The sequence below is a fragment of the Chamaea fasciata genome, unplaced genomic scaffold (assembly GCF_029207755.1).
Source record: "Chamaea fasciata isolate MVZ Bird 193981 ecotype frontalis unplaced genomic scaffold, bChaFas1.0.hap1 SCAF_12, whole genome shotgun sequence".
Lineage (NCBI taxonomy): Eukaryota > Metazoa > Chordata > Aves > Passeriformes > Sylviidae > Chamaea > Chamaea fasciata.
Genome location: NW_027094097.1, coordinates 8,338,030 through 8,361,221, shown reverse-complemented (window position 1 = coordinate 8,361,221; position 23,192 = coordinate 8,338,030). Strand labels below are relative to the sequence as shown.

The 23,192-nt window shown below is 45.6% G+C and overlaps 1 protein-coding gene across 1 annotated transcript in view; it reads right to left on the bottom strand.

Moving 5' to 3' along the window:
- NECAB2 (N-terminal EF-hand calcium binding protein 2) overlaps positions 1-23,192 on the bottom strand; it is a 71,755-nt gene that overhangs the window by 16,183 nt on the left and 32,380 nt on the right. Inside the window, exons 3-4 of the mRNA XM_066194593.1 lie at positions 18,605-18,713; positions 1,502-1,527 (exon numbers count right to left, since the gene is read on the bottom strand). Coding sequence (XP_066050690.1) covers positions 1,502-1,527; positions 18,605-18,713 — 135 coding nt within the window. The remainder of the gene's footprint in view (positions 1-1,501; positions 1,528-18,604; positions 18,714-23,192) is intronic.

Sequence of the window (23,192 nt, the reverse complement as noted above, 5' to 3'; positions counted from 1 at the left end):
GATGCTCTCAACATTTTACAACACACAACCCATTTCAAAAGAGACACCACAGCTCCCATTTAGACAAACTGGGGGTTGATGTTTAATACTTAGAAGAGAAGCAAGCAAATAAATCACAGGCAAGGGCAGACATTCAGCAGATAACAGATCTAGGCAGGAACTTCTGCTGATCGATCCTTTCTCTGGCTTCCCCAGGAGGTGATGGGTTTATCTCCCTTTTCTCCTGGCAGCTGCACCTCAGGAGAGGCAGCGAGATGGGATCACACTGGGTGAGAGCCATGTAATTTCCTGATTTTATCAGAGTGATGGAGAAAGCTGTGTGGGGTCAAACAATACCATTGTTACCCCTGGGTTTCCTGCAAAGTTGATGGTACAAGCTGTGGGGGTTTGGTTTCTTGGGTCAGCTGGCAAGGAGACCTAATGCAGGAAGAATGGAGGGATGAGAACAAGCCCACCACATCCTCAGCAAACCAAAAGGATTTTATGGAAGTCTTTGTTTCCTGCATACCAAAACAAGGACAAGCAGGAATAACCAGTAGAAAGGGGAAATGTTGCTGCTTTTGCTGCCAGCTTGGATGCTCAAAATGGTGTGGGTAGGGGTTGAGTACACCAGGAGGAGAGAAACCCTGGACAAGGTCTGGGTGCAGGCACACCCATGGTCATAGAAGTCTTTAGAGCATCAGGAACAAGGAGTAACGCTGGCACAGGCACCCAGTAACCCCAACTCTGTCCCCACTCCCAGCGAGACTTCCAAAGGTTGTAATTAGTGGCAAAGTAATGAAGGTAAATGGTGAAGACCTGCTGAGATGGCTTCATATGTTCTTCTCCATCCTGGCACAGGAGGGGAGGGGAAGAGATGGATGAGCTCTCTGCAAGGCCACACAACCTCTCTTTCCATCCCCTCCCAAAATTCTGGGGTGCAGGAAACATTTCCCAATATCCAGCATCCATAGAAAAATACACCTGAGTGAGCAATTTGAGTCACCTCCTATTGAAGCAAAGCCCTTCAGAAATCCCAGCAGGAAACATTCCCTTTCTGGTCAAGGTGTGGGACAAAATATTATCACGGATTTTCTGTTCAGCCTTTAATTTTGGCAAGCTGTGGGAGGTAGAGCAGAGGTAGTGCACCCCTCAGGCAGCCTGCTGGGAAACACGAAGGCTAGCCTGGGGAGAAACATGTTACAGGCATTACACAGGGATACGGGTTTATTGAACTTCAGAGTGAAGCTGGAAGCCACAACATCTCCAGAAATTAAACTCCAGCTTGTTATTAAATGGGGTCCATGTGCTTTGCTTAGCTCTGACCCCATTTGTGTTGCAAGGAAATGAAAAAAGTCCTGCCAATCTTGCTGTGGAATAAGGAGCAGAGCAGCAGCAGGGCTGAGATGCCCCAGCTCCACAGCGGCCACAGCACTGCAATCTCTGCTGGGTTTCATGCAACCTTCGAAGACCCTCATGCACACAATGATCGCTTTTGCCCAAAAGGAGAGATTGCACTCACCACACAGCTCCTTGGTGTCCACATTGCTGGAAGAGGGGGAGAACGAGGCAGGGGAGGAAGCGGGAAAAAAGAAAGAGAAAGAAAGACAATTTAATGTAAAGGACAGATGAAGGCTACAGTTAGAATTCCAGCAGGCTTAACTCCAGATGCCCTCCTGCAACATCACCCGCCCCTTCAGCATCCCCCAGCCACCAGTGGGGACAGCCTGTGGAGAAGAGAAGGGTTGGTGTCACTCAGGGCATCTTCAGCATCTGTGCAGCTGGAAAAGGTTCACAAGTTATTTTGGATATTCCCCGAGAGGGAAATAGGTACTTGTACATCTCCCCTGAGGGGGGACCTTCGCCCAAGTGGGACCTGGCACATCAACCCCTCTGACTTCCTTACAAACATCCAGCCTGGCAACACCCTGGTGAGACACTCGATATGGCACAGCAATGTGTTTGGTCCCATTTACTCAGAATAAAAATTTGCAAAAAATACTTTTCTCGATGGACCAATTCTCCTAATTCTGCCCTTATGAAGCAGCTCTTGTCCAGGACTCCCTCCAGACAAAATTTCACAATTACTTCTTAACACGTGAACATTTAGTTTACGTAACAACATCTCAACAGACAACCTGCTTGGGAATAAAGATTGCTGCTAATCTCTTTGTGCCCCCTATTCCCACACAATCATTAGTGCCATTCAAGGACTGGAACAATCCCTTAATAGAATTATATTTTATCCATCCATTTATATCCTGGACTGTTATTTCCTTAACTAAACTCATCCCTGCTCTGCCTAACCTGCTAGCATAAGTGGATTAGAGCTTTCACTGACAGCATCCTCCTGCAGCCCTGCCTTGATGCCCAGATCAAGGCAAACACTAATGTCTCGAGCTGACAGAAGTGAGCCACCCGCCCTGTCTCCTGCTGAAAAGGCTCGTGGTACTGAATCACAGCCCCTTTTGGGTACGTGGAGCCTGCCATGGTGTAAAGAAGTCACTTCTTGTCTCCCACCTCATGGTGCAGGACACACCTGCAGGTGCCCGGCACGAGCTGCAGCCAGCAGGGTGGGCAGCATGCGCCTCTCTCTGCAAAACGAGCTTTTGCACTACTTTATCTTCATTCTCTTGGAGGCTTATCTTCCTCAAACCCTGGAATTACTTCCCTGAGTCCTACAAAACCCCCTGGAGACGCTGTGGGCTCAGCTTCCCTGACTCGTGGCCAAATCCACTGTATACACAGACGCAAAGCACTGTGCAACAGAGCCACTCCTGATCCCAGGAGCTCTGGCAATGCACAGCACTTTGGCAGAGAGTGGTTACCAACACGGAGCTTCAGCAATGCAGCAGCAGGGAAATTCACGAGAGACCCCAGCAGAAGCATTTCCAACACTGGCACAGCCCCATGCCAGTCCCAGGGCTAAAGCCCTCTCCTGCACACAGCCTGGGAAGTCAAATGCTGCTTTCAGGCACATGCAGAAGGGTAGTTTTGACATCAGCATCACCCACAAAGTGTTTCAATAATATTTTTCAGAAGACAGTTATTGTTTATAAACATCTACTGATGTGGTTATGGGTTTGCAGCTCGGGAATGCTGCTGAGAAAAAAAGTCTATTATTGTATTCCATGTGATTCTGCATTGTAATAATTGATCTACTGCAGCCAAAATTGGTCTTTTATTCCCTCACATCTTGCCGTTGTATGATTTAACTTAATTGTGCTTGAACGTTAACTCGGCTGAGAAGTTGCTTTTAATTTTTAAGCCATCTTGCCTTCAGAATAAGCCTAATGAAAGAAATTACTGGAGTCACAAGCTGACTTAATAAAAAAATATGATAATGTTCCGATGAAAAACTGTACGGAGGAATCAATGGGTACTTAAGCAGACTGTTTCCATCCCCCAGGAGTTTGCCTGCTGGGAACATTGCTGACACAGAGCCTCGTCCCACCACTCTTACGGGGGGGTTCTGGCCCACCTTGGGAGCTGCACAGCAACAGCCATGTGCAATATCCAGCTACAAAACAATTTACAAGCTGATCTGGTGGTTTAATACTTTAGTAACGAAGCCCCATCATGAGTTATGCCAGTGGGGATTTTTATTATGCAAATATTCAGGATTTGGGGTTCAGGCCTTGTGACGTGGAAGGTGGAAGCTCCTGACTTGCTCCCTTGTCATCCCTGACCCTTCATCCCAGAGCTTCCCTTCAGAGCATATTTTTGGAACAATCACGTATCACAGATCCCTCCAGCAGAAAAACATTTAGGTGAGAGTTGGATGCCAATTTTTTTCAGATGCCAAACATTTAACACTCCTGTACACAACAATAAGCTAACAAGAAAAATCGTGACAAGTTGTTCTCACGTTTTCAGGAAAAATTTTAAAAAGTCTTTCAAGTACCAGAATACTTGGCTGTAAATTAGCTTTCAATTTTTATTACATTAATAATATGACTAATTCAAGAGCTTATTGAAGCCATAACCCAACTAACTAAGCAGAATATAATGAATTTTAAGTAGAAATGAAGGAATAATTAAAAATTTCTGTGTCGTACAATTTTTTCTGCATAGTAGAGACCACGTCTATCTGATCTTGTCCCAAAACAAGTCTTTCTTTCAAAGGAGAAAAAAAAAAAATCAAGAAAATCCAAGCCTTTTTGAAAATCCAGGCCTTTTCTCTGTTTTCCAAGCAATGAGGCTGTAGCATGGAGCAGCACAACCCTACATCCTCAGTCTTGGTGGGACTGTGCACCCCTTGAGGTTACTTTCCAAGGCAAAGGTACATTTTGGAGATCCTCCATTTGACATTTGGAACCTAATTGGCCCAACAGAAGCAGGAGGCAACACAAGAGCTCAGATTTCAGCCCAGATCATCTTCTGAAAAGGCAGAGCCTGGGCCATGAACTACTTTGGCCACAAAAAAGGACTTTATTCTCACCACTCCCCCCCATTTAAAGACACCGGGATCATTTGACCAGCAATAGGCAATAGGGAAATTGTTTTCTCTCCTGGTTCACATCCAGCTATTTAAAAGAAAAAAAAAAAGCATGATAGTCCTTCTGCATATGTGGGAGTTTAAAGACCAGTGACCATGCTGGAGAGCATCCCCTTAGTGGGCTTAATTAAGTGAACTGGCCCAGAGAATAATTACTGATGCATGACTTGTACAAGCAAGAGGCTACCCAGAGTAATGGCTGTGCCTCCTGCGGGCTCCAGAAAGAATGACATTTCTCCCCACAAAGCCCCACCCAGCGTTAAATTGTGGTTTGATGAGCACCTGAGCTAATGAGGATCCCCGGGAAGTCACATCACCCTCTTGCCGTGCCCCTGATTGCAGATTGTCCATGGCTTTTATCAGAGCTGTCCTGCACTGATTCTGCTCCTTTTCCATTGGTTTATAAGCTTTTTTTTGTATGTTTGTTTCTGTAAATGCCTTTGTTAAAACATGCTGCCACCTTTGAGACTTTATCCCAGGAAGAAGGCCCCATCAGACAGAAGACCTGTTGCATCGGGCTGTCCAAGAGCCCAGGGATTATGGCCTCAAACTGTAATCCCAGCAGCCAGACCTCTGGGCGTATGATGGCACCGTGCACCCTCCAGGTCTTGGGTCAGAACCTCCAGCTCACTGACCCAGATCAGCCTAACACTTTGTTAAAGCAAATCAATGTTTTCCACCAGGAAAAAAAATATTTCTGGAAATTCCCCAGGATGATTATTTGCATTAGCTCTTAATAAGCAAGCCCAGTGGAGCACAGCACAGGAGGGGGTTACCCAGAGAACATCCCAGGAGGTCTCAGCATGGCAAAGCCAGGGATGTCCTGGTCCAGTGCCTTCCAACAAACACAGCCAGGAGTCTGCAATCCAGCCTCTCTGCCTCTCTTTCCCAGAATCTCCCTGCCTCCCTAAGGCAAGGCTGACAGCCTCTGTCTTGCTGTCATTAACATATTTTTCCAGACTTCAGCTAAAGAGAGGAGAGGAAAAGTTATCTCAGAATGAAAAAGATAATGTGGAGGAGCAGAGCATGAAATTCCCTTCCTGGGTTTCAGCATAGCCAAAGGAAAGGTGTCCCAGGCACTCCCAAGGGGCAGTACAATCCAAAACATAATGGGAATTCAGAAGTTGCAAATACATCAAAGTCTCATCTTCACGTTTCTCATGCAAATATCTGCCTGGGTGTGCTGCTCAAATGCTGCTCAGTGCCCCATCAGCTTCAGCTGAAGATAATCACCCTTTTCCTTGGGCAGATGAAAGGTTTGCATCAGCAGCCACACGGCTTAGTCACTTCACTAGCACAGAAAATGGAGGGTTTTTTTTTTCCTGAAATCACGTTCTACTTTTATTTCCATCTTTTCTTCACAGCTTTGGGTTTGCTACAAGGCTTCAAACGAGCACGGAAACAAATTATCCTCTAGCATTAGCCACCTGCAGAACTCATTTTCATTTACGAAAGACTAAAAAACAACAAGTGCAGCTGGAAAGTATTATTATATCTGATGATAAGGCTTCTAGTCCCATCAGCAACAGCGCTGTTATCTCAACACCTCAGAAGTGGCAAATATGCATCCAGATGCCTACTAAGGGGTCACAGATGGTCACTTCTCATCATTAGTTTCTGAACTCAATGAAACATTTTTTACACAAATCCCAGAGTGAGAGAAATTATTCCAGGCAGACCAAGAGAAATACCAAATACTGGATGCCAGTCAGGAGCTGAATAACTCTAAAGAATTAAACAACTTTCCAAGGCCATCATTGTATCTTCTGGTGAATCCTGGTAAATCCTTCCCAAGACCTATCCAAGTACCTCCCCTTTACATACCTACTTGCTTAAGAAAAAAACCCCAAACCACCCTTAAGGTATTACTTAAAAGCAACTTCCAAAATCTGGTGTTCCACATGCAAAGAAACAGCAGAAACCATATGCCAAGGCTGTCCACAGCCAGCAGGGCATCCAGCCACCTGCAGCTCAAATGACGTGGTCAGAGAAGGATTCAGAGCATTTATCAATTTTGGCTTTAATTTCTTTGGCAAGCTGGCAATTAGGGCTCTGGTGCCCACCTGGCTTTACTTTAAGGGATGGTCTTTACCTGCTGCCAAATGTCCCTCTTTCTTCCATGACATAAATTTGTGGTGTGCTTCACAGGACGCCACATCATTCCAAGGTGGACAGACCGGTGCAGGCACAATTGCCCTGCTCCCTATTCAGTACAACAATTAGGAGAGTGAACAGTGAGACTGAAATAATCCAGCAGGTATTTGCTTTTTCCAGTGGGGCAGAAAGTACCACATATGGGGAGTCATGAGGCATGAGCTGACACAGGGTTCCTCATTCCCCTCAGGCAGAGGTTTCTCCCAAAATCTGTGTTCTGTGAAAGAGGAGAAGTTTTGCAGAGTGCATATGGATCACCACCTAACTGGGACACGTCCAGCACTGAAACACAATGATTTAGATTAAAACACCTGTGGAGAAGAGCTCCCATGGGGGCTCCTGAAGGGGAGAAAAATGCTGCCTTCTCCAAAGCAAAACTAATAACTTCATCCTTCCCTTGGCATGTGCTGCATCACTGAACACCTGGTGAGAACAGTAAGGGCCTCTGAAAGCCCAGCAACAAAACAAGTTTTCTCCAAAGCCCTGGTAACACAGAGAAAAAAAAAAATAGGGACAAAGAATTGCCCAGAAATAAAGAGAAGCAAAAGGAGGATTCTGTATGAAGTTTTCACATATTAATTTTGTATTACAGTCTCATCACCCGTGGTGCACGACTGGGGTTTGTATCACATTCTATGTGCTTTGAGAGGTGTCTCTTTCGTCCTACTTGTCCCTGCCATCAACTGGATTTTCACCCACCAGCTGGAAGGCTGAAGCACCCCCCAAGGATGTTCTGCTCACCTAAACCTGGGGTTTTGGCCTCTTCCTGCGCCTTGCACATCTTTCATTGGGATTTAGGCAGATGATGACCAAGACGGGGGCAGTTTTCCTTCTTTCCGCACCCTGTGGCAGAGGTGGCTCTTTACTCAGCAAGGTGGAAGGTTGAGCAGCACCGGGGCTGCACAGCACACCTGCATTCAGGCCCACAGGATGTTTCAGTATTTAATGTACTTTAATAGTAATATTTTCACATGGTTTTCTCTGCAGCTCTTTGCCTTTTTAAGCCATCTGAGCTCTCATTAGCTCAGATGCTGCCCAGATCCAGTTTCCAAACCACACGCCCACGTTCACTGGAAATGCTGGTGCCCAAAGCTGTGAGCTCTGCACCTTGTGCTTTCCTCTGGAGCACCAGGGCAGCAGAGTCCTCATTAAAAACCAGTAATCTGGAAAACACTGATTTTTCAAGGTAAACTGAACTGACCTTGTGAACAAACAAGCACAGTAAATCTGGTAGGCTCAGGATAAAACACACTCCTTTATTCATCCCGCTTCAAGGCTGTCCCCTCCCTGCACAACAAGACCCTGTGAAACTGCTGCAGAGTCACAAAGGGAGTCCACAGTGGATTTGCTCTGCTGTAGAAGCACGGAGAGAAAGCAGGAGGTCTCAGTTCCCTGCGGACTGGACTCCGCCTGCCCAAGTCAGACAAAAAGCACCTCAGATAGGCACCTCTGTGGTTTCAACATCACCAAAGGTGCTCTTTTAGGTGACCTTCTGTTATGATGGGGAAGACCAGCAGAAGACCTTCACTACCTTCTCCTCCTTGATGTGGAAGCCCCATGGCAGATCCCTGAGTGTGTCTGGTGGTTCTCCCAGGGACAGTCACAACCTCAGCCAAGTGCCTACAGCCAGTGCCCAGCCCAGCCTGCAGGGTTTACAGGCAGAGCTGCCCAGTGGCATCCTTCCCACCATGGCAGAGCCTGAGCTTAGCTCAGAACAGCTTTCATACACCTACAGCAAGATGCCTGTGTTACAAATCCTATTCCAGATCTGACGGCAAAAGAAAAGGAGAGCGGGGCAAAACCAGGGTGGTTACCACTGAACACTGACCCCTAATTGATACATCAGAGGCTGAACACCCCCAGATGGGTGGCACACATCCAAAAATGCCCGGATTTGCTCCAAAAAGCCTGTGATACTGGAATGCAGATGCCCTGCAAAAATGCAGTTGCCATAGCACTTCACATGAGCAGTAATTAGGGATGTGATGGGAAGATGTCTTTTCTCCAGCCCCTGACCTGCAATACAGTTCCATTCATCTTGTAGCAGTAATAAACATTATAAAAATGACACGAGGAGGCTGTTGAACTTGCTAAATACAATCCCCAAAGTCTCAAACCATCCGGGTGCAGACATGGATGCAGCAGCTGAAGGGCCCTCTGCCCACTGTGACCTCAGCAGCTCAGCTGGTCTGAGCACGGTGCTGAAAACACCAAGCTTGAATTTGATCCCCATAGGGACCATTCACACAGGAGCTGGACTCAGAAATCCTTGTGGATCCCTTCCAAAGCAGAATATCCTGTGAAATCTCAGGTGCTGGTCTTCTTTTGGGTTTAACCCCACCTCTCCTGGCAGAGGCCCTTACCTCCACCACAGTTTTACACTCATCACAGTCTTCAAGGAAAGGGTTTTGGTGTGGGTTTTCCTGGCTTTGAAAAATGGGGAAACTCTCCTGCAAGGGCAGCTCATGCTCCCTCAGAAGCTCCCAGGGGTGACCCTGCTGGGCCCCCATGGAACATGGACCCTGTCCCTGCTCCCCTCCCCATGGGGAGGGCACGGGGTGTGAGGAGCAGTGAGCACCAGGTCCCTGCACCACTGGGCTGGGTTTGCCCGTGGTGTGCTAACAGGAACACTCCTGCTTTTCTTCTGCAGCTGATACAACCAGCATGGGTGCTTTGTCAGGGGGAGGAGGGAGGATTAAACACTGCTTTTTGCAGCACAACTCGTTTCATTTCCTTTCAGGGACTCAATATTTACCATAAAGTTGAAGACCATCACAGTGTTATTTGCTAGTTTCTCATTTTCAAAGGCTGCTGCTGTATTTTCAGGCTGGTTCAGCTCCTCACTCCCTTGGCATACTGATGCATTCTGCAGCCACAGACAGTGGTGAAACACTGGTCATAGCTAAGCCAAGTCCCCATGTAACCCAATTCCCCCTGTACAGCCACAGGTAAGTGTCAGAAATAGCACAGTGAAGACCCCAGTTGCCTCCAGACCATCCTCAAAAAGTCCCAAGCTTCAAACCATCCTTGACACAGACCAGATGCTTTCTTTCATCAGTAGTTTCAAGACAACCAAAACAACATTTTCTCTGTGGTGAAGTGTTTGACAGAACAAAACACCCAGCTCTAATTACCAAGGGCAGCAGGAAAAGTGACTGAATATGGATAAAAATGAAACAATGATCTGGATGCTGTTGAACAACATGCTCAAAGCTCTCAGTAGTTAAAAGAGAAATAAATGTCACTTTAAAAAAAAGCAGGAGCAATAAACGGGCACCTGTGAAGTAGCAGACATTTGTTAGTTCATTCATCAGCAGCTGCAATATGGCACTGCAGGCTCCTGCTTTACCACCCAGCTCCAGAGCTGGAGTTTGGGTACAGCAAAGAACAAGGCTCAGCATCCATGAGGCTCTGCCCTTCCTGCCCTATGGCTTCTAGAAAATAACATCCAGAATGCAGCATAAAGGGGCAATTTTCCACAAAGGGCTGATCATGAACCGAAATTCCAGAACTCTGGGGAGTGGAAGAGAGAAGCCCAAGGCAGAGCAGCCCCACTGCTGCCCTTCACAAAGCCCTGCATCTCGCTGCCTTCTGCAACTCCACTGTGGGCAAGGGGAGGGCTTTTCCCCCTCCCACATCCAGTCGGGGCCACCCAGGATCCGTATGTTAGCAGCAAAGATCGCTCGAGCTGTTCCTGCCCAAGGAAGAAAATTTTGAGTGATTAAGGCAATGTCCTCTCGGATCATTCCTTGTACCTTATAAAACCATTTCATGGTTTACTGTCACAGTTGGCCACAACCTCTAACCACTCACACAAAAAAGAAGAATCTCTTGAAAAGCTCTGAAAAACTCTAAACCAGATGATAACACAAAAAACCCTCCTGCTAACAGCGCAGTTTAATATCCTGAAAAATATATCAATGCAGCACACTAATTTACTAAGTTTAATCCAACAGTTTCTAGGCGTAGTCACCACCTTAAGCAAAACAGACATTTAGTACAGTATGAAACATTTTCAAGTCTCTGCATGTGCCAAATTCCCAATAAATTACATCAAAACCCTTTTTTTTTTTAATGGATGACTTTTTCTTGAAAAATATCACTCTGCCCACAAGTGCATCAAAGAAAAGAGGAGACAGGTTTAATTACAGCCTGCAAGTAACTTAGCTTCTAGGAGGGATGGCACTTCCGAATTTGCTAAATTGATGATTACTGTATTGATTATATTCATGACCTGGCAGTACCAGGCAAAACTGGGACTATAGTCCTTGGAAAGATGGCCAGCACAAGCAACTTCTTTGCTCTCAGGGTCCCCACCAGCTCCACTTTGAAAACATACCATGATTTCCTGTGATGTTATCATCACCTTGCATTGAGACAGCTGATTATTTAATTTTGACATCCTGGTCCCATGCAGTGTGTTCAGCCCGCATCCTGCAGCACAGCCTGCTTGTAAACCCGGCTCTTCATCTCCCAAATGCATTCCAGGAGCAGTAAATACAGCAGTTAACTGCACATCAATTTTGCTGTCAGGCTCGTTCAAAGTGATCAGCCCCGAGACAGACTTTTAAATGCCAGCTGTTTGCGGTGCGCTTGGACTGCTGTGAATGTAAACTCTGTCACAGGGATAGTTGCAGCAACTATTTTGGTTTTGTGCAATACGGATTCCCTATTTGCAGAAAAATATAAAATCAGTAACAGGAAGGAAAAGCACGGTTTCAGCCTATGATGCTCATGATGCTCATTCACAAAACCATGATGCAGCTCTCCTGTTGTGGAGTGCTCAGTAAAGTGCTTTAAAAAGAGAGTTTTTAAGCTCTCATTATTTATTTTAGCTCAGTTTTGAAAGCAAGCCCCTAAAACAAATGAATACTCCTTTCGGAGGAAGGAGAGGATCTCTCACGTTTCTGCGCACAGTCAACAGTGTGAAACAGTCAGAAATGCCCTTTTTTGATTAGTGAATATTTAACATTTTGACTATTTCCACTTGATATGGAAGCCTGGGCTAATCCAATTTCTATTTGTAATCTCTGTAATATTGAACTGCAAAAGACAGAGAGATTGTTCAGAGCTCAGCTGAATGGGTTGCTAATTGCCAGAAGGAAATAACAAGATATTGAGAGCATGAGGTAAAATTAAATCAGCCTTCTCCTCCTTTTAGATATTGCAGGTATCTTGTTTATTACCAAAGTTATATGTAGGAGAGGAAGAAATCAGAGCAGCAAATGGGCAGGTTTGGATATGTAACACACAACTGGCAGGTAACAAGTAAAAGAATAGTAAAGCAAGAAATCTCTAGAACCTGTTGCTGTATTTTTCCCAATATCTTTGTTTCCCATGAATGCTTTTCTTCTGCTATTGAAAAATTATCTAAAATCCTCCTCCCAAACCCAGTCCCAAGGCAGACAGCTTGTTCTGCCCACCCAAGAGCAGCTGGACACATCTGCTGCTTGATGACGGTGCCCTAAGCATATTTACCCAGAAAAACCCTCAATAAATTTGCAAGATTGGAGCTGCAAGCAAAGTCTACAATCTCTTTGAATGCCTCAAACACGACTCAAACACAACTGACTGGTTAGAATTAAGTATCTCAGTCACTTTAATGGTTTCAGTGCAAGATCTTGGTATCTTTCCATTCCCTAGAATGGGAAAAGTGATGATGCAGAATGGCCCTGCACAATCAAAAAAATAAGGTGCTGAGCCCCTTTCTCAGCTAGAAAAGTCTCTGATGTGATAATTCTTCACTCCATTTGCAGAGATAAACCCTCTCCAATCCTCACACTCTGCAGTAAACACCAGCCTGCTTCTCCCAGAGCCAATCTGCCTCAGTACAAGACAGGCTCTCCCCAGGGACCCGGCAGAGAGCCTGCCTGGGAAAACACCTGGGAAATAGGATTAGAAATAGAAGAATGTTCTCAGATGTTAGTTCAAACAAGATTCTGTGCAGTTTTTCATCTCTGTGTTTCTTGCAGTGACCTTCCCACCGGGCAATTTGTTTTTAAAGCCCCTTTTCTTTGGTGAGCTTGAGATGTTCTGTGCCTCTATCAGCACACAGATGTTGAGCACCAGCCTTGGCACCATGTATTTCTTCCCTTAAATATAAAGTAGAGCATGGTATAGTTTAAATGACAAGTTTGGAGAAGAATAAGCTAGGAATCAAAAACAACTTCCACATAAACAAAATCCACCAAATGCCCGTGCTCTTGAGAGCCAGAAATTAGAGCAAGACATGTAATTTTTTGTGCAATCATTTTGTCCCTTTCAGAAGAGACAAGAACTGTCTCTTGAATCAGTTAATCAAAATCTTGGCTGATTAAACCATCCGTAGTTTATTTCCCAGGGAGTTAATTGAGAACATTCCATATTCAGAAATGAAGCTGGTTTCAATGGGCACAGCCATCTCTGTAGTGCAGGCTTCAGACAAACACAGCACTCCACTGAATCAGGTTTGCAATGCAAATAGCCAAGATTAGGGAGGGGGAGAAAAAAAAACAAACCAGGAAAAAAGTACTCAATCATAATCATCATTGTTCTTGCTCAAGAAATAGAAGAACTTTCTGTAAAATTTGAGAGGAGTGGCTGCAGAAATCCAGAGAAAAGCACAGACAGCAGAGCACTGCTCCTGTCACAGGGGATTCTCGTAGAGAGAGATGTCTCACAGTTAAGGACACCAGGCTTGGGGTGGGCAGAGGGAAGGCAAAGCACCTCACAGTAGTGCCTGGAGGGACTGTGGCACCCAAACAAAGCAGTAACAACAGACCTTTTCCACCAGAGGAAAACAAGGACTGGAGCAGGACAGCAGGCTGCTGTCCAGAAGGCACTGAAGGTGTCCAGGTCTGGAGCAGGCCTGTGTGCTGGAAGGAGGGTGTTGAGAAACTCATCTTCACCTTTGGGTATTGATGCATTCAAAGTAACAGAATCAAAATCAATTTGTGGAAAGTATAAGACCCATTTTGAGAACTTCTGGCCCTGCAGCTGATGATGTCAGTAAAAGCAGGGGCAGTCCAAAGCTTCCACCCTGTCCTCACTGGCACGGTGAGTCCCTGACAGTGCTGGAGCTGAATGCACTGCTGGAAGCAGCACAGCTGTGTTGGCAGAGTGCTCTCAGGCCTGACATGCTCTGCTCCACTCTGGGACTAATTAGTGCAGGCAGAGAAGCTCATCAGGATCATTACCTGCTTCTGAGGTGGCCCTGGACCTGCCCCCCAGCTCTGGAACTGAACAGGCTGGTGGCTACCCTGACCATACCTGCATCTCTGCAGCCTAAAGTGACCCCAGATTACTGTGATTTATAAACAGCCCCCTGTGGTACCTGAGCAGCTGAGGGCTCAGACGGGGGAAGGTGGCCTCCAGTTCTCAGGAAGGATTGTTGTTCAGTGTCCCAAAGGCAGTGATCAGTTTTTCCCTCCATGCCCTGCAATCACCCCTCTGGACCACACCCTGCCCCAGGTCAGTGTCCCCAAGGACGGGAGGTGGCACTGCCAGGTGCAGCTCAGGCTGGAGAACTCAGGGGCTTCAGCTCTCCATTTGTCACAGTTCTCTGGCAAAAATGACAGGCTGGGGAAGCTGCAACGGCTTCTGTGAAGCTTCTGTTAATTATCCTACATGCACACTCCAGCCTTTTCTAGTGTTTGCCACTGGAGAGAAGAGCTCATTTAGACCAGGGAGAGGGGGAGAATAAAGCCATTAAAAGAATAGCTGTAAGCCTAGCGAAGAGATAACAAATGACAGAGCAGCAGAATGCTAATGCCATGTCCTTGTCTCCTTGTGAATGAACCTGTACAGCTCATCTGAGCAGTCCTGCTCCAGTGAGCAGATCTCTCCCCAAAGGATTGTCCTCTGCAGCTATGAAAAATGTACGAGATAGAAGAGGAATTTTTAAAATCCCTTGCAAGGGCTACACTTGTTTGGTGAACAGCCACGTGTGACATCCCTGTGCTTTCCCAAGGGCTGAGGGGTTCTTCTTCCTTCCAAGGGGATGCAGAGTGGGAGTTAGTGCCAGCCCAGGGAGCTGGCAGAAGATGGGAGCTGTGAGCCAGACAAAGCAAGCTTTGTCCAGTTTCACAGTAATACCTTTAAAGGGTTTCATCTGTTCATTTGTGACCCTAAAACTTGTTTGACTTTACAGCTGCAATGGCTTTTTCCTTTTAAAATTGATACATCTTGTTAGAAAAAGTAAGAAAGCGTGGAGACAGCTCTGCAAGTATATCTGGATTTCCAAGGTAACCATTAACCCAATGTTTTCTAAAGCCCATTTCTACCACTAAACAAAAACTATATATTTAGTTCTGTGTGTCCATACATCACATGCACATATATTACACATAATTTGTGCTGTTCCAGTAGCCTTGGTATTAATAGTAACATATCATTATCTCTCCAGTAATCTTCAGGCAGCTCCCCAAAGAGCACTGCTGAAACCTCATGAAATAACAGCTAAAACCAGTGGTGAAAAACCACCCAGCAATGTCTTGTTCTTGCCCCCCAGCTGTAGCTGGGAGGAGAGAGGGAGGGCAGACAGTGTGAGCAACAGAGAGGAAAATGCTGCTTTTTTGTTGTTTTTAAGCAAGAGCATCTTTATGAACATAATTTTCCAAAAAAAAAAAAAAAAAAAAGCCAAAAGAAACACAGGACACATTTTACATGTTCCTGCTGCCAGATGAATTATTTGGTGATGATGGAATCTTCAGCACAGTTCTTGTGTGGAGATACTTGGTAATAAAACCAGGGGTGGATATTTGAAGCCCATGCCCAGCACCGCACACCATGAATGCCCTAGAGACATTCCCCAGGCAGTCAAGAAGAATGGAAAAAGCTCATTAACAATGCTGGGTTATTTTGGAATCTCTCTTTCCAGTTCAGCATCCTCCTAAGTGCACCCTGCTGTCAGTGGGGTCCCTCTGGGCTCTGGGATAGAAGCACAGACTCCTCCAGCCACAGCATCTCAGGACTGACTCCAGGGCAGCACAGCTACTCCTTCAGCCACAACCCACCTCATCCTCCCACTCTTCTGCTCAGCTTTTCTCCTTTCTACTGTCTCCCAACTAATCCCAGTTAAGAAACTGGTACAGACGTTCGTTTTATCTACTCTAGTAAGGCATCTCTCTGACTCTAAAAATACTCCGGGAAATTGAATCAACATTTTGTAATTGGCTGGTAGCAGCAATTACTAATAATCAGCAGGAACATAATTTTCTTCGTTTTCTACTCTTGCTGTAATGTAATCTCAATAGCAATCTTGGTTTTGCACACTAAACAAACACAATGGCCAATATGAGAAAAACAGGGAGACAAAAGCAGAGTTTCAAAAAAATTAAAAATAAATAAACTTCCATCAAATAGCAAAAAACTGTAATTCAAACAGCCTTTGGGAAAGAGAAAGTTAATATTGTTCCTACGTTCCACTGTAAAATGAAAACGTGAAAGCCCCACTGCACTTCTCTTACTCAGTGGCAGCAGCACTGAGGATTGCAGCCCCAGTGCCTGCAGGCAGCATCCCCCCTGCCCAGGCCCCCACAGAGCTGCCAGTTCACTGGAGGGTAACAAAAGACACAGCAGGATGAAGAGCACACATGACTTGGACTTGAAGGACTGTACTGGACACAGGACTGCAGTCAAGCAGACTACCCAGGTCATAGTGAAAAACACATTTGCAGAAGGAAGCCTGGCTCCGAATAGGTTTTCTGAAGACTGAAACAGCTCTTGCAGATTAAAAACAAGGAATATTTTCCTTCCCCAGCTTGATAAATTTGCTGTAGATATTAATGCTTTCTAAATCAATAAACAAGTGCCAATTCCTGCAAGGATTTAACTTGGAAGCGTGACCAACTCGTTGCTTTTCCTTCCAGCCAAGAACAGCAGATGCTCTGCTGCTCTCTGCAAGTATCAATCCCTAACAGGTATTGATGACTGTATCAAGCCAGCTTGGCTAAAGACAAATCCTCCTGAATTGTGGGAGCTCTCGTCACGCTTGGGGACTGCTCAGCAAGGCTCCTTGCCAGCAGCACTGTTGCATGGCATTTACAAATGGCACGTTTTCTCTCTGTCCAGTTCAGAAGATATCCTTTACTCGGGCTGGGAGCAAGCTGCAAATTCCCTACAGTCCCCAAGCAAAAATGGGTTGCAATCCAATTTCCTGTTTCAAGGAGACCCGAAGAAACATCCCCACACTGATCCCCACGTGCCCTGCATTGCACATGAACCATCTGCATCCTTCCAAAGGCCAGGTGGGCACTGATAAGCTCAGGCAATGCCATAAATTATTTCAGAACAGGGGCAGGTGAGTACCCAAGCCCCAGAGTCTGTCGAGAACCAATCTGGGAGCATCACCTGGAGCTCAATAAATGCACACACAAAGCATGAGGCAGCAGCTGCGGCAGAAGAGCCTTTGGAAAGGATAGATCGTTCCCAGATAGTTTTAGTAATGACATCACTGAACTTTCTTTGGTTCAGGGAGAGGTAAATATCAAGGTGGTGTTTGGTATTTTCAGCCTTGGAATAAACTTTGGGAAGTACACACATTGGAAATACATGATTTTGAGAAACCTCTCGTTTACTTTGCTCTTGGAAATTCGTCGGCAGTCCCTGTACTGTGCTGATGAGCTTTACAGCTGCTGCTTTGGTGCTGGTGCCCTCCAGCACAATCACTGCCTTCCAGGGGATCTTTTGAATGAGCGGTAAAAAATGCACCACTCACATGGGCAAAACTCCAACTCCCTGCTGCCAGAAGGCTTTATAATTAACCAGATTACTATTTTTCAATCCCTTGGTCCAAGACTTCTCATTTGAAATTGAAATTCTCTTTTCTCTGGCTTTTTTGGACAGATTTTGTCTCTCCAGAGGAATAGGAGTCACACTGGAATATTACTCAAAGCTGGTTTTCATTTGTATTTTCAAATAGACAAAACCACTCAGGCTTTTGAAGATAGATTCCTCTTGGAAAGGGAAAACCCACCAGTGGGTTGTGTCCTTTGTGCTGAAGCCCAGTGCTGCTGTTACCTGCTGGCAGGGGGCTCCTGCTGGAAAACCATGGCTTTGGGCTGATCCCAAATGCTGCTGGCACCAGACACTGTCAGGGGGCTCACAGACACCTCAGACCCCACCAAAGACAAAGGCGGGCAGAGGGAGCACTGAGGGAGAGACAGCAAAGACAGAGCGAGGAAGGAAACACCAGCTGCTAATGAGTCTGTCAGCTTAGTCTGAGAGCCTGGCACAGCCTGCGGATGCTTGATGCTCAGGGAGAGCAGTCAGGTGCCATGTTTAGCTTCAGCTTTGATGTTATGTCACACTAAGGGCACACCCAGAGCCCTCCTCTGCCATCACTGTTCCCTGCTGCTGGTGTAGCCACAATCCTGACAGTGCAGGGCTGCTCCTGGTCCAGCCCTCGCTGCCTTGGCCAGGCGTGTGTGGCCAGAAAAGCCACAACTCTGGGCTGTGGGGACCAGAGCAGAGCCAAATCATCCACAACAGTGGCTACAGGGCTTGGGAAGAACCTCACCTTGAAGATAAAGGGGCTTGTTTCTTTGAGTGCTAGAACAATCACTGCTTTCCGGGGGATTTTTTTTGGATTGGAGATGAAGTAGGCATGGTCCAGGTGCAGGGGATACAGAGACATCACAGAGACAGGACAGATCTATGCTTAGAGAGATTCACACCGCTGCCTTTTAGAGCACAACAAAGCTTTTAGATAAAGTGAAAGAGGTATTTAAGTGCCCACATTAAACTAAGCATCATTTCAGATGCTGTAAAGGTCAGGTTGCACTACTGGAAATGTCCTGAGAAAACCACCAGGACAAAAGAAGTCACAGTGGCTGTCAGGATGAGACACAAGCCAAGCAGAAACGGAGATCTTGCAAGTTTGCAAAGCAAATTGCACTCCTGCAGCCTGTGCAGAGGTGAAGCACTGCTGCTGCAGACCCCTGCCACGCTCCAAAGGCTCTGTGAAATGGAAGGGTGTCAGCACACAGAACTTACTTAGTGTTGTCTGAATCAATGGTATGAAAGAGCTTCTCAAGTTCCTCTTCGTTGAGTGTCCCATCAGAAAAGAAGGCCTGGAACTCCTCCAGGGACAGCTTCCCATCATCTGCAAACAGCAACACAGCTGCCATTAGGGAACAGCAAAGTGAGGGGGGCAAGGCTGAAAATCAAGAGTTATTTACTGATTTAAAGATTCACACCAGAATTATCTCCAAGTGCTTCTGCAAAACTGGCCCTCAGCCCATGCAGAGCTCACAGGCCTCAGGGTGGGACCCTGCAGCTCTGGCTGGCCCAGGAGCAGATGAAGATGCTCCTGGGTATGGATGCACTGGCCACTGGCAACTAATTGGGCTATTAACCCAACGCACGGCTCAAACCCAAAGAGGAGAAACTGCTGAGTTTCATCCTAAAACTGAATTATATTTAAGAAATTATGGAGCGTTTTGCCTACCCTATGTTCTAATGACACTGGACACTCACTAAGGGACATTTACTAGATAGGAAAAGACCCTGGGCTGGAATTGTAACAGACCCAGCAGCATCTTTTGCTATCTCCATCCAGCTGCATCCTCTCCAGCACAGTCCATCTCCCTTCTCTGGACAGGGAGAAATGTTAAATGGAAACTATTCCACTGATGTGGATATGTGGCCATACACTTTCTGTGTTATTTTAGATATTGGTCTCAGTGTTAATTTAATACTGAGGCTGCTACAGACTCCTTAAATGCCCAAGAAGGAAAAGAAATTATCAAATTCATATACAAGGGGCTAAAAGAAGGACTCTCACAAGTTTGACTGATAAGGTGACAGAGGCTTACATTTAACTGATAAATCTGGAGCCTTCCCCTGTGCTCTGCAGACAGGAACAGAGCTGGCTGTGAGAAAGCTCCTGTGAAGTTCAGCAATAAACCAACAGGAGAGAGACAAAAGAAACTCTAAAGAAACTTTCAATTACAATTTCTTGTCCAAGGTGCTGACACTACACTCTGGTACGCAGCAGTGCCTGGCGGGGGGGGGAGGGGGGGGGGAAGAAACTATCCCAGGTCACATATTATTTAAAATCTTTCCATTCATATCCACAGAAAAGTCACAGACTGGAAATGCTGCCTACTTTATGGTGGGAGAATGTATCATTTATTATTTAATCAAATCAATAATAAACCCTGTTGTTTCTTTTTCAGGAAATGATGCTAGAGGACAAAATTAGCCAGCTCTCCATACACGCATCAATATTTCTTCCCCAAAGTAATTCTGCTGCTCCTAAAACATACCTGCATTGCCAAATGCTAACCCAGTTTCCGTTGCCTGGCATAGACAAATTTAGAACAGTGATAAACTGAGTCTAAGATGCCCATTTAATTGGCAATTATGAAAGGAACACAGCAGGAGAACAGTCTACAGCAACGCTGGGTGAAGAGGGCACCATTTCCAGAGCACCACAATGGCTACAGAGAGGGTCCAGCTGCCTTTATTGTTTTTCTGCATTCCTTCCCCAAAACGTGACTTTTTTGCAGCAGGCAGGGTGCAGAATACCAATGAACAGCTCAGGGAATGGGTCCCAAATCTGCTCTCTATTTCTGATTACAGAACACTAAAGCACCCATTCTTCAGCAAGAACCTACTGCTTGAAGCTCCCCAGCAGTGTCACCTGGAGGTTAACCCAGTGGTGACATTCTGCCACTGAAGGAGATGAAAAGATTGTCCAGAGCAGGAGCCCCATCCACACCACTCATCTCCACCTCTCCATGTTGCACAACTGGATAAGGAGCTTTTCCCCCTCAGTGCTCCTATTTATGCAGTATCCTAGCCAAGATCAAGGTTTGGTTTCTTCTGATCCTGACTGGCAATGAATGCGTATCTTCAAGCACCAAGATCAAAAGGATGACAGCATTTCTATCCCACAAGGGCTAAGCAATTCTTTATATATGGAACACTTTACCTGTAAGCCATAAATCAGTGCTTGTTCACCTTCAAACTGTCCTTCCACACAGAGGGCAGCAGCAATAAATTCCCAGGAAAGTCACATAAATCAACTTGCTGGGAAAGAGAAACTGTAAAGTGAAGTGGATTTTTTTTTTCAGGAGAGTACTTTGATCTGAATTTACAGTTTGCTTAACTCTGAAAAACACAAAGGTGTTTCTAAGTTTAGGGCAAAAAAATCCATACCCTTTATCTGGTTTATATCTCATAGCTTCTGTCTTTCTGGGTTTTTGAGGGTTTTTTTTAGTAATATGCTCCAGGATGCATTTTTGCTTCAGCCTCTGAAATATCTGTTTAAAATCTGTGCCAAAACACTGCTCTGACTCCTGTCTCAGGGTCTCCAGAGAGAGCAGCTAGACAGATACCAACTACCATGACAGGTCAGATCACTGGAAACCAACATGTACTGAATTTTTGTTGGCATTTAACAGTCTGAAGTAATGCAAAACCATGATGATTTAATGATCTAGAGGAAGAAGGAGGTGACAGTGAATTTTATTTAATTTTTATTGTCTGGAGACCCCACAGAACTGCTTGAATAAAACTATTCTGACCCAACAGAATTTGAAAAAAAGTACCAATTTTATTTGCAAGCAGTGCTCAGGACTTTCATCTCCCCCCCAGCCACCATCAGCTTAAAGCTGATTGTTATTTAATATAAAGTGGAATACTTCTCTGCAAACACACAAAGCAAAAGCCTTTCTGAGTAACGAGATAATCCTTGAGCTGCATATCTATAATTGTGGAACAGCCTGAGAGCCTGGGTTTCTAGAGCCCAGCAGGCAAAGATGCCTTCAGGGAACTTCAGGGTGATAAGAGGAAGCAGACTAGGCTGGGATTTGCCAGTTCAAATTAAACTGTTAAAAAACCCTGGGTGAGGAGGATTGACCACAATGACACCAGCACCAGGTCCCCTGGCTGGCAGTTGCTGTGATAAGTAAGAGCTGATGGGACACTGGTCCAGGAGGAGCCTTATCAGGTCAGTCCCAGCTTCTTCTGACAGCAGAAGTGTCTACACTCAGTAGAGAATGGATAAGACTTCCAGAAAGCAGCGTTTTTAAAAAAGCTGCTGAGTTCAAGAGATACAAATTCTCCGAAGGGACAGGCAGACACTCAACTGGTTCAGCCTCACCCATGCCCAGCCCTGCAGAGCTGCTCTGGGATCTATCAGCCCTTGGGAGCTACTTTTGACAGGAAGCATAACGGAAAAATTGAGATTCTTTACCAAATCTTACAAAACCAAATAAAGTTTCCATCACTTTTCAGAACTAGAGATCTCAAAGAGAGCTAGATCATAAAGATCATAAAGATCTAGAGATCTAGATCTACACAAATTTTTGTGCCTTTTTTATCAGGGCAACCATACTAAAGGCAGGCAACCTATTTTCACTGACTCCCTCCCTCTCCTTTAAACCAGCACTTGAAGTTAACACTTAGCTGCCAGCAAGGACAAGTGGCACTAACTAGAAATTGCCTCCCTCAGCTGAGAAAAGAGATAATCAGGCCACGGCTATCCTGCCATCATTTCTTCCTGAGAGAGCAATCTTCATTTTACCCTAGCTTTTCAAAATAATTCAATCACAGGCAAAGACCAAAGCAAATTACCAGCCCAACGGAGTTATCAAAGTTAAAACTAACCGAAGAGAGAAGGACATAAGAGAGAGCATCAGAAAGCCCCAACTGAGATGTTATTATATCTCCATTTGCCATCATGAAAAGGTGAGGAGTCCAGAAGTAGCTTTTACACCTTCTAACTCACAAAATCAAGCTGTTCTCACCCGCTAACACAGCCCAGGGAAAAATCAAACTGAGATCATACATTGTCCAAAGTATAGGAAATCAGATGGCCGAGTTTCTGGAAATTCACTCAGTGATACAAACGGCTTAAAGCAGCTACAAAATAAGGTCACTGTTCTGAGCCTGAGTTTGCTAAATCTGTTTTCAATTACATGAGGTTGAGACTGCTCATATATTTTCCAGATATATTATGAATATATTTTCTAGCCATTATTATGGCTATACTTCATTACTTACTTTTATTACTCTGCGAGTTCTAAAATGCTCTAAGCTCCACTTACTCGCAAGTGCCCAACAGCTCTGGGTAAGTAAATTGGATTTTATTGGAGCCTGTGAATAAAAATGATAACTCTATTTTTTTCTTCTTTCTTGGGGGGTATGCATGTGCAGATACATAAGCCAGCAAGAACAGGGGTTGGCTTCCACCCTGACCCCTTCACCCAGCCGCCTTGGAAGCCAGGAGGAGCAAACTTATTCGTTTAAACAAAGGGGAAGATGGACTTGAGCTTCCCATCCTGGGCTGTTAGGGAAAATTACCTCCAGCTCCACAGATCTCATCTGTGATGAACCTTTCCACTGGACAAAGAAGGGCTGTGTCCTCTGCATCACCCAGCCCGCTCTGAAAATCATCTGCAGCTCCTCACCAGTGACTCAGGCACAGAGCAGCCAGCAAAAAAATTATCCACCCACTTCAATTCCAGCCTCACAGTGTTCTGTTGGGGGCAATTGCATTTAGCTGGAAGCAGGGCTGGTGATTCTCCTCCAGACCTGGCTGAAGCTGCAGAGCCACGGGAGCTGTGCAGGAGCA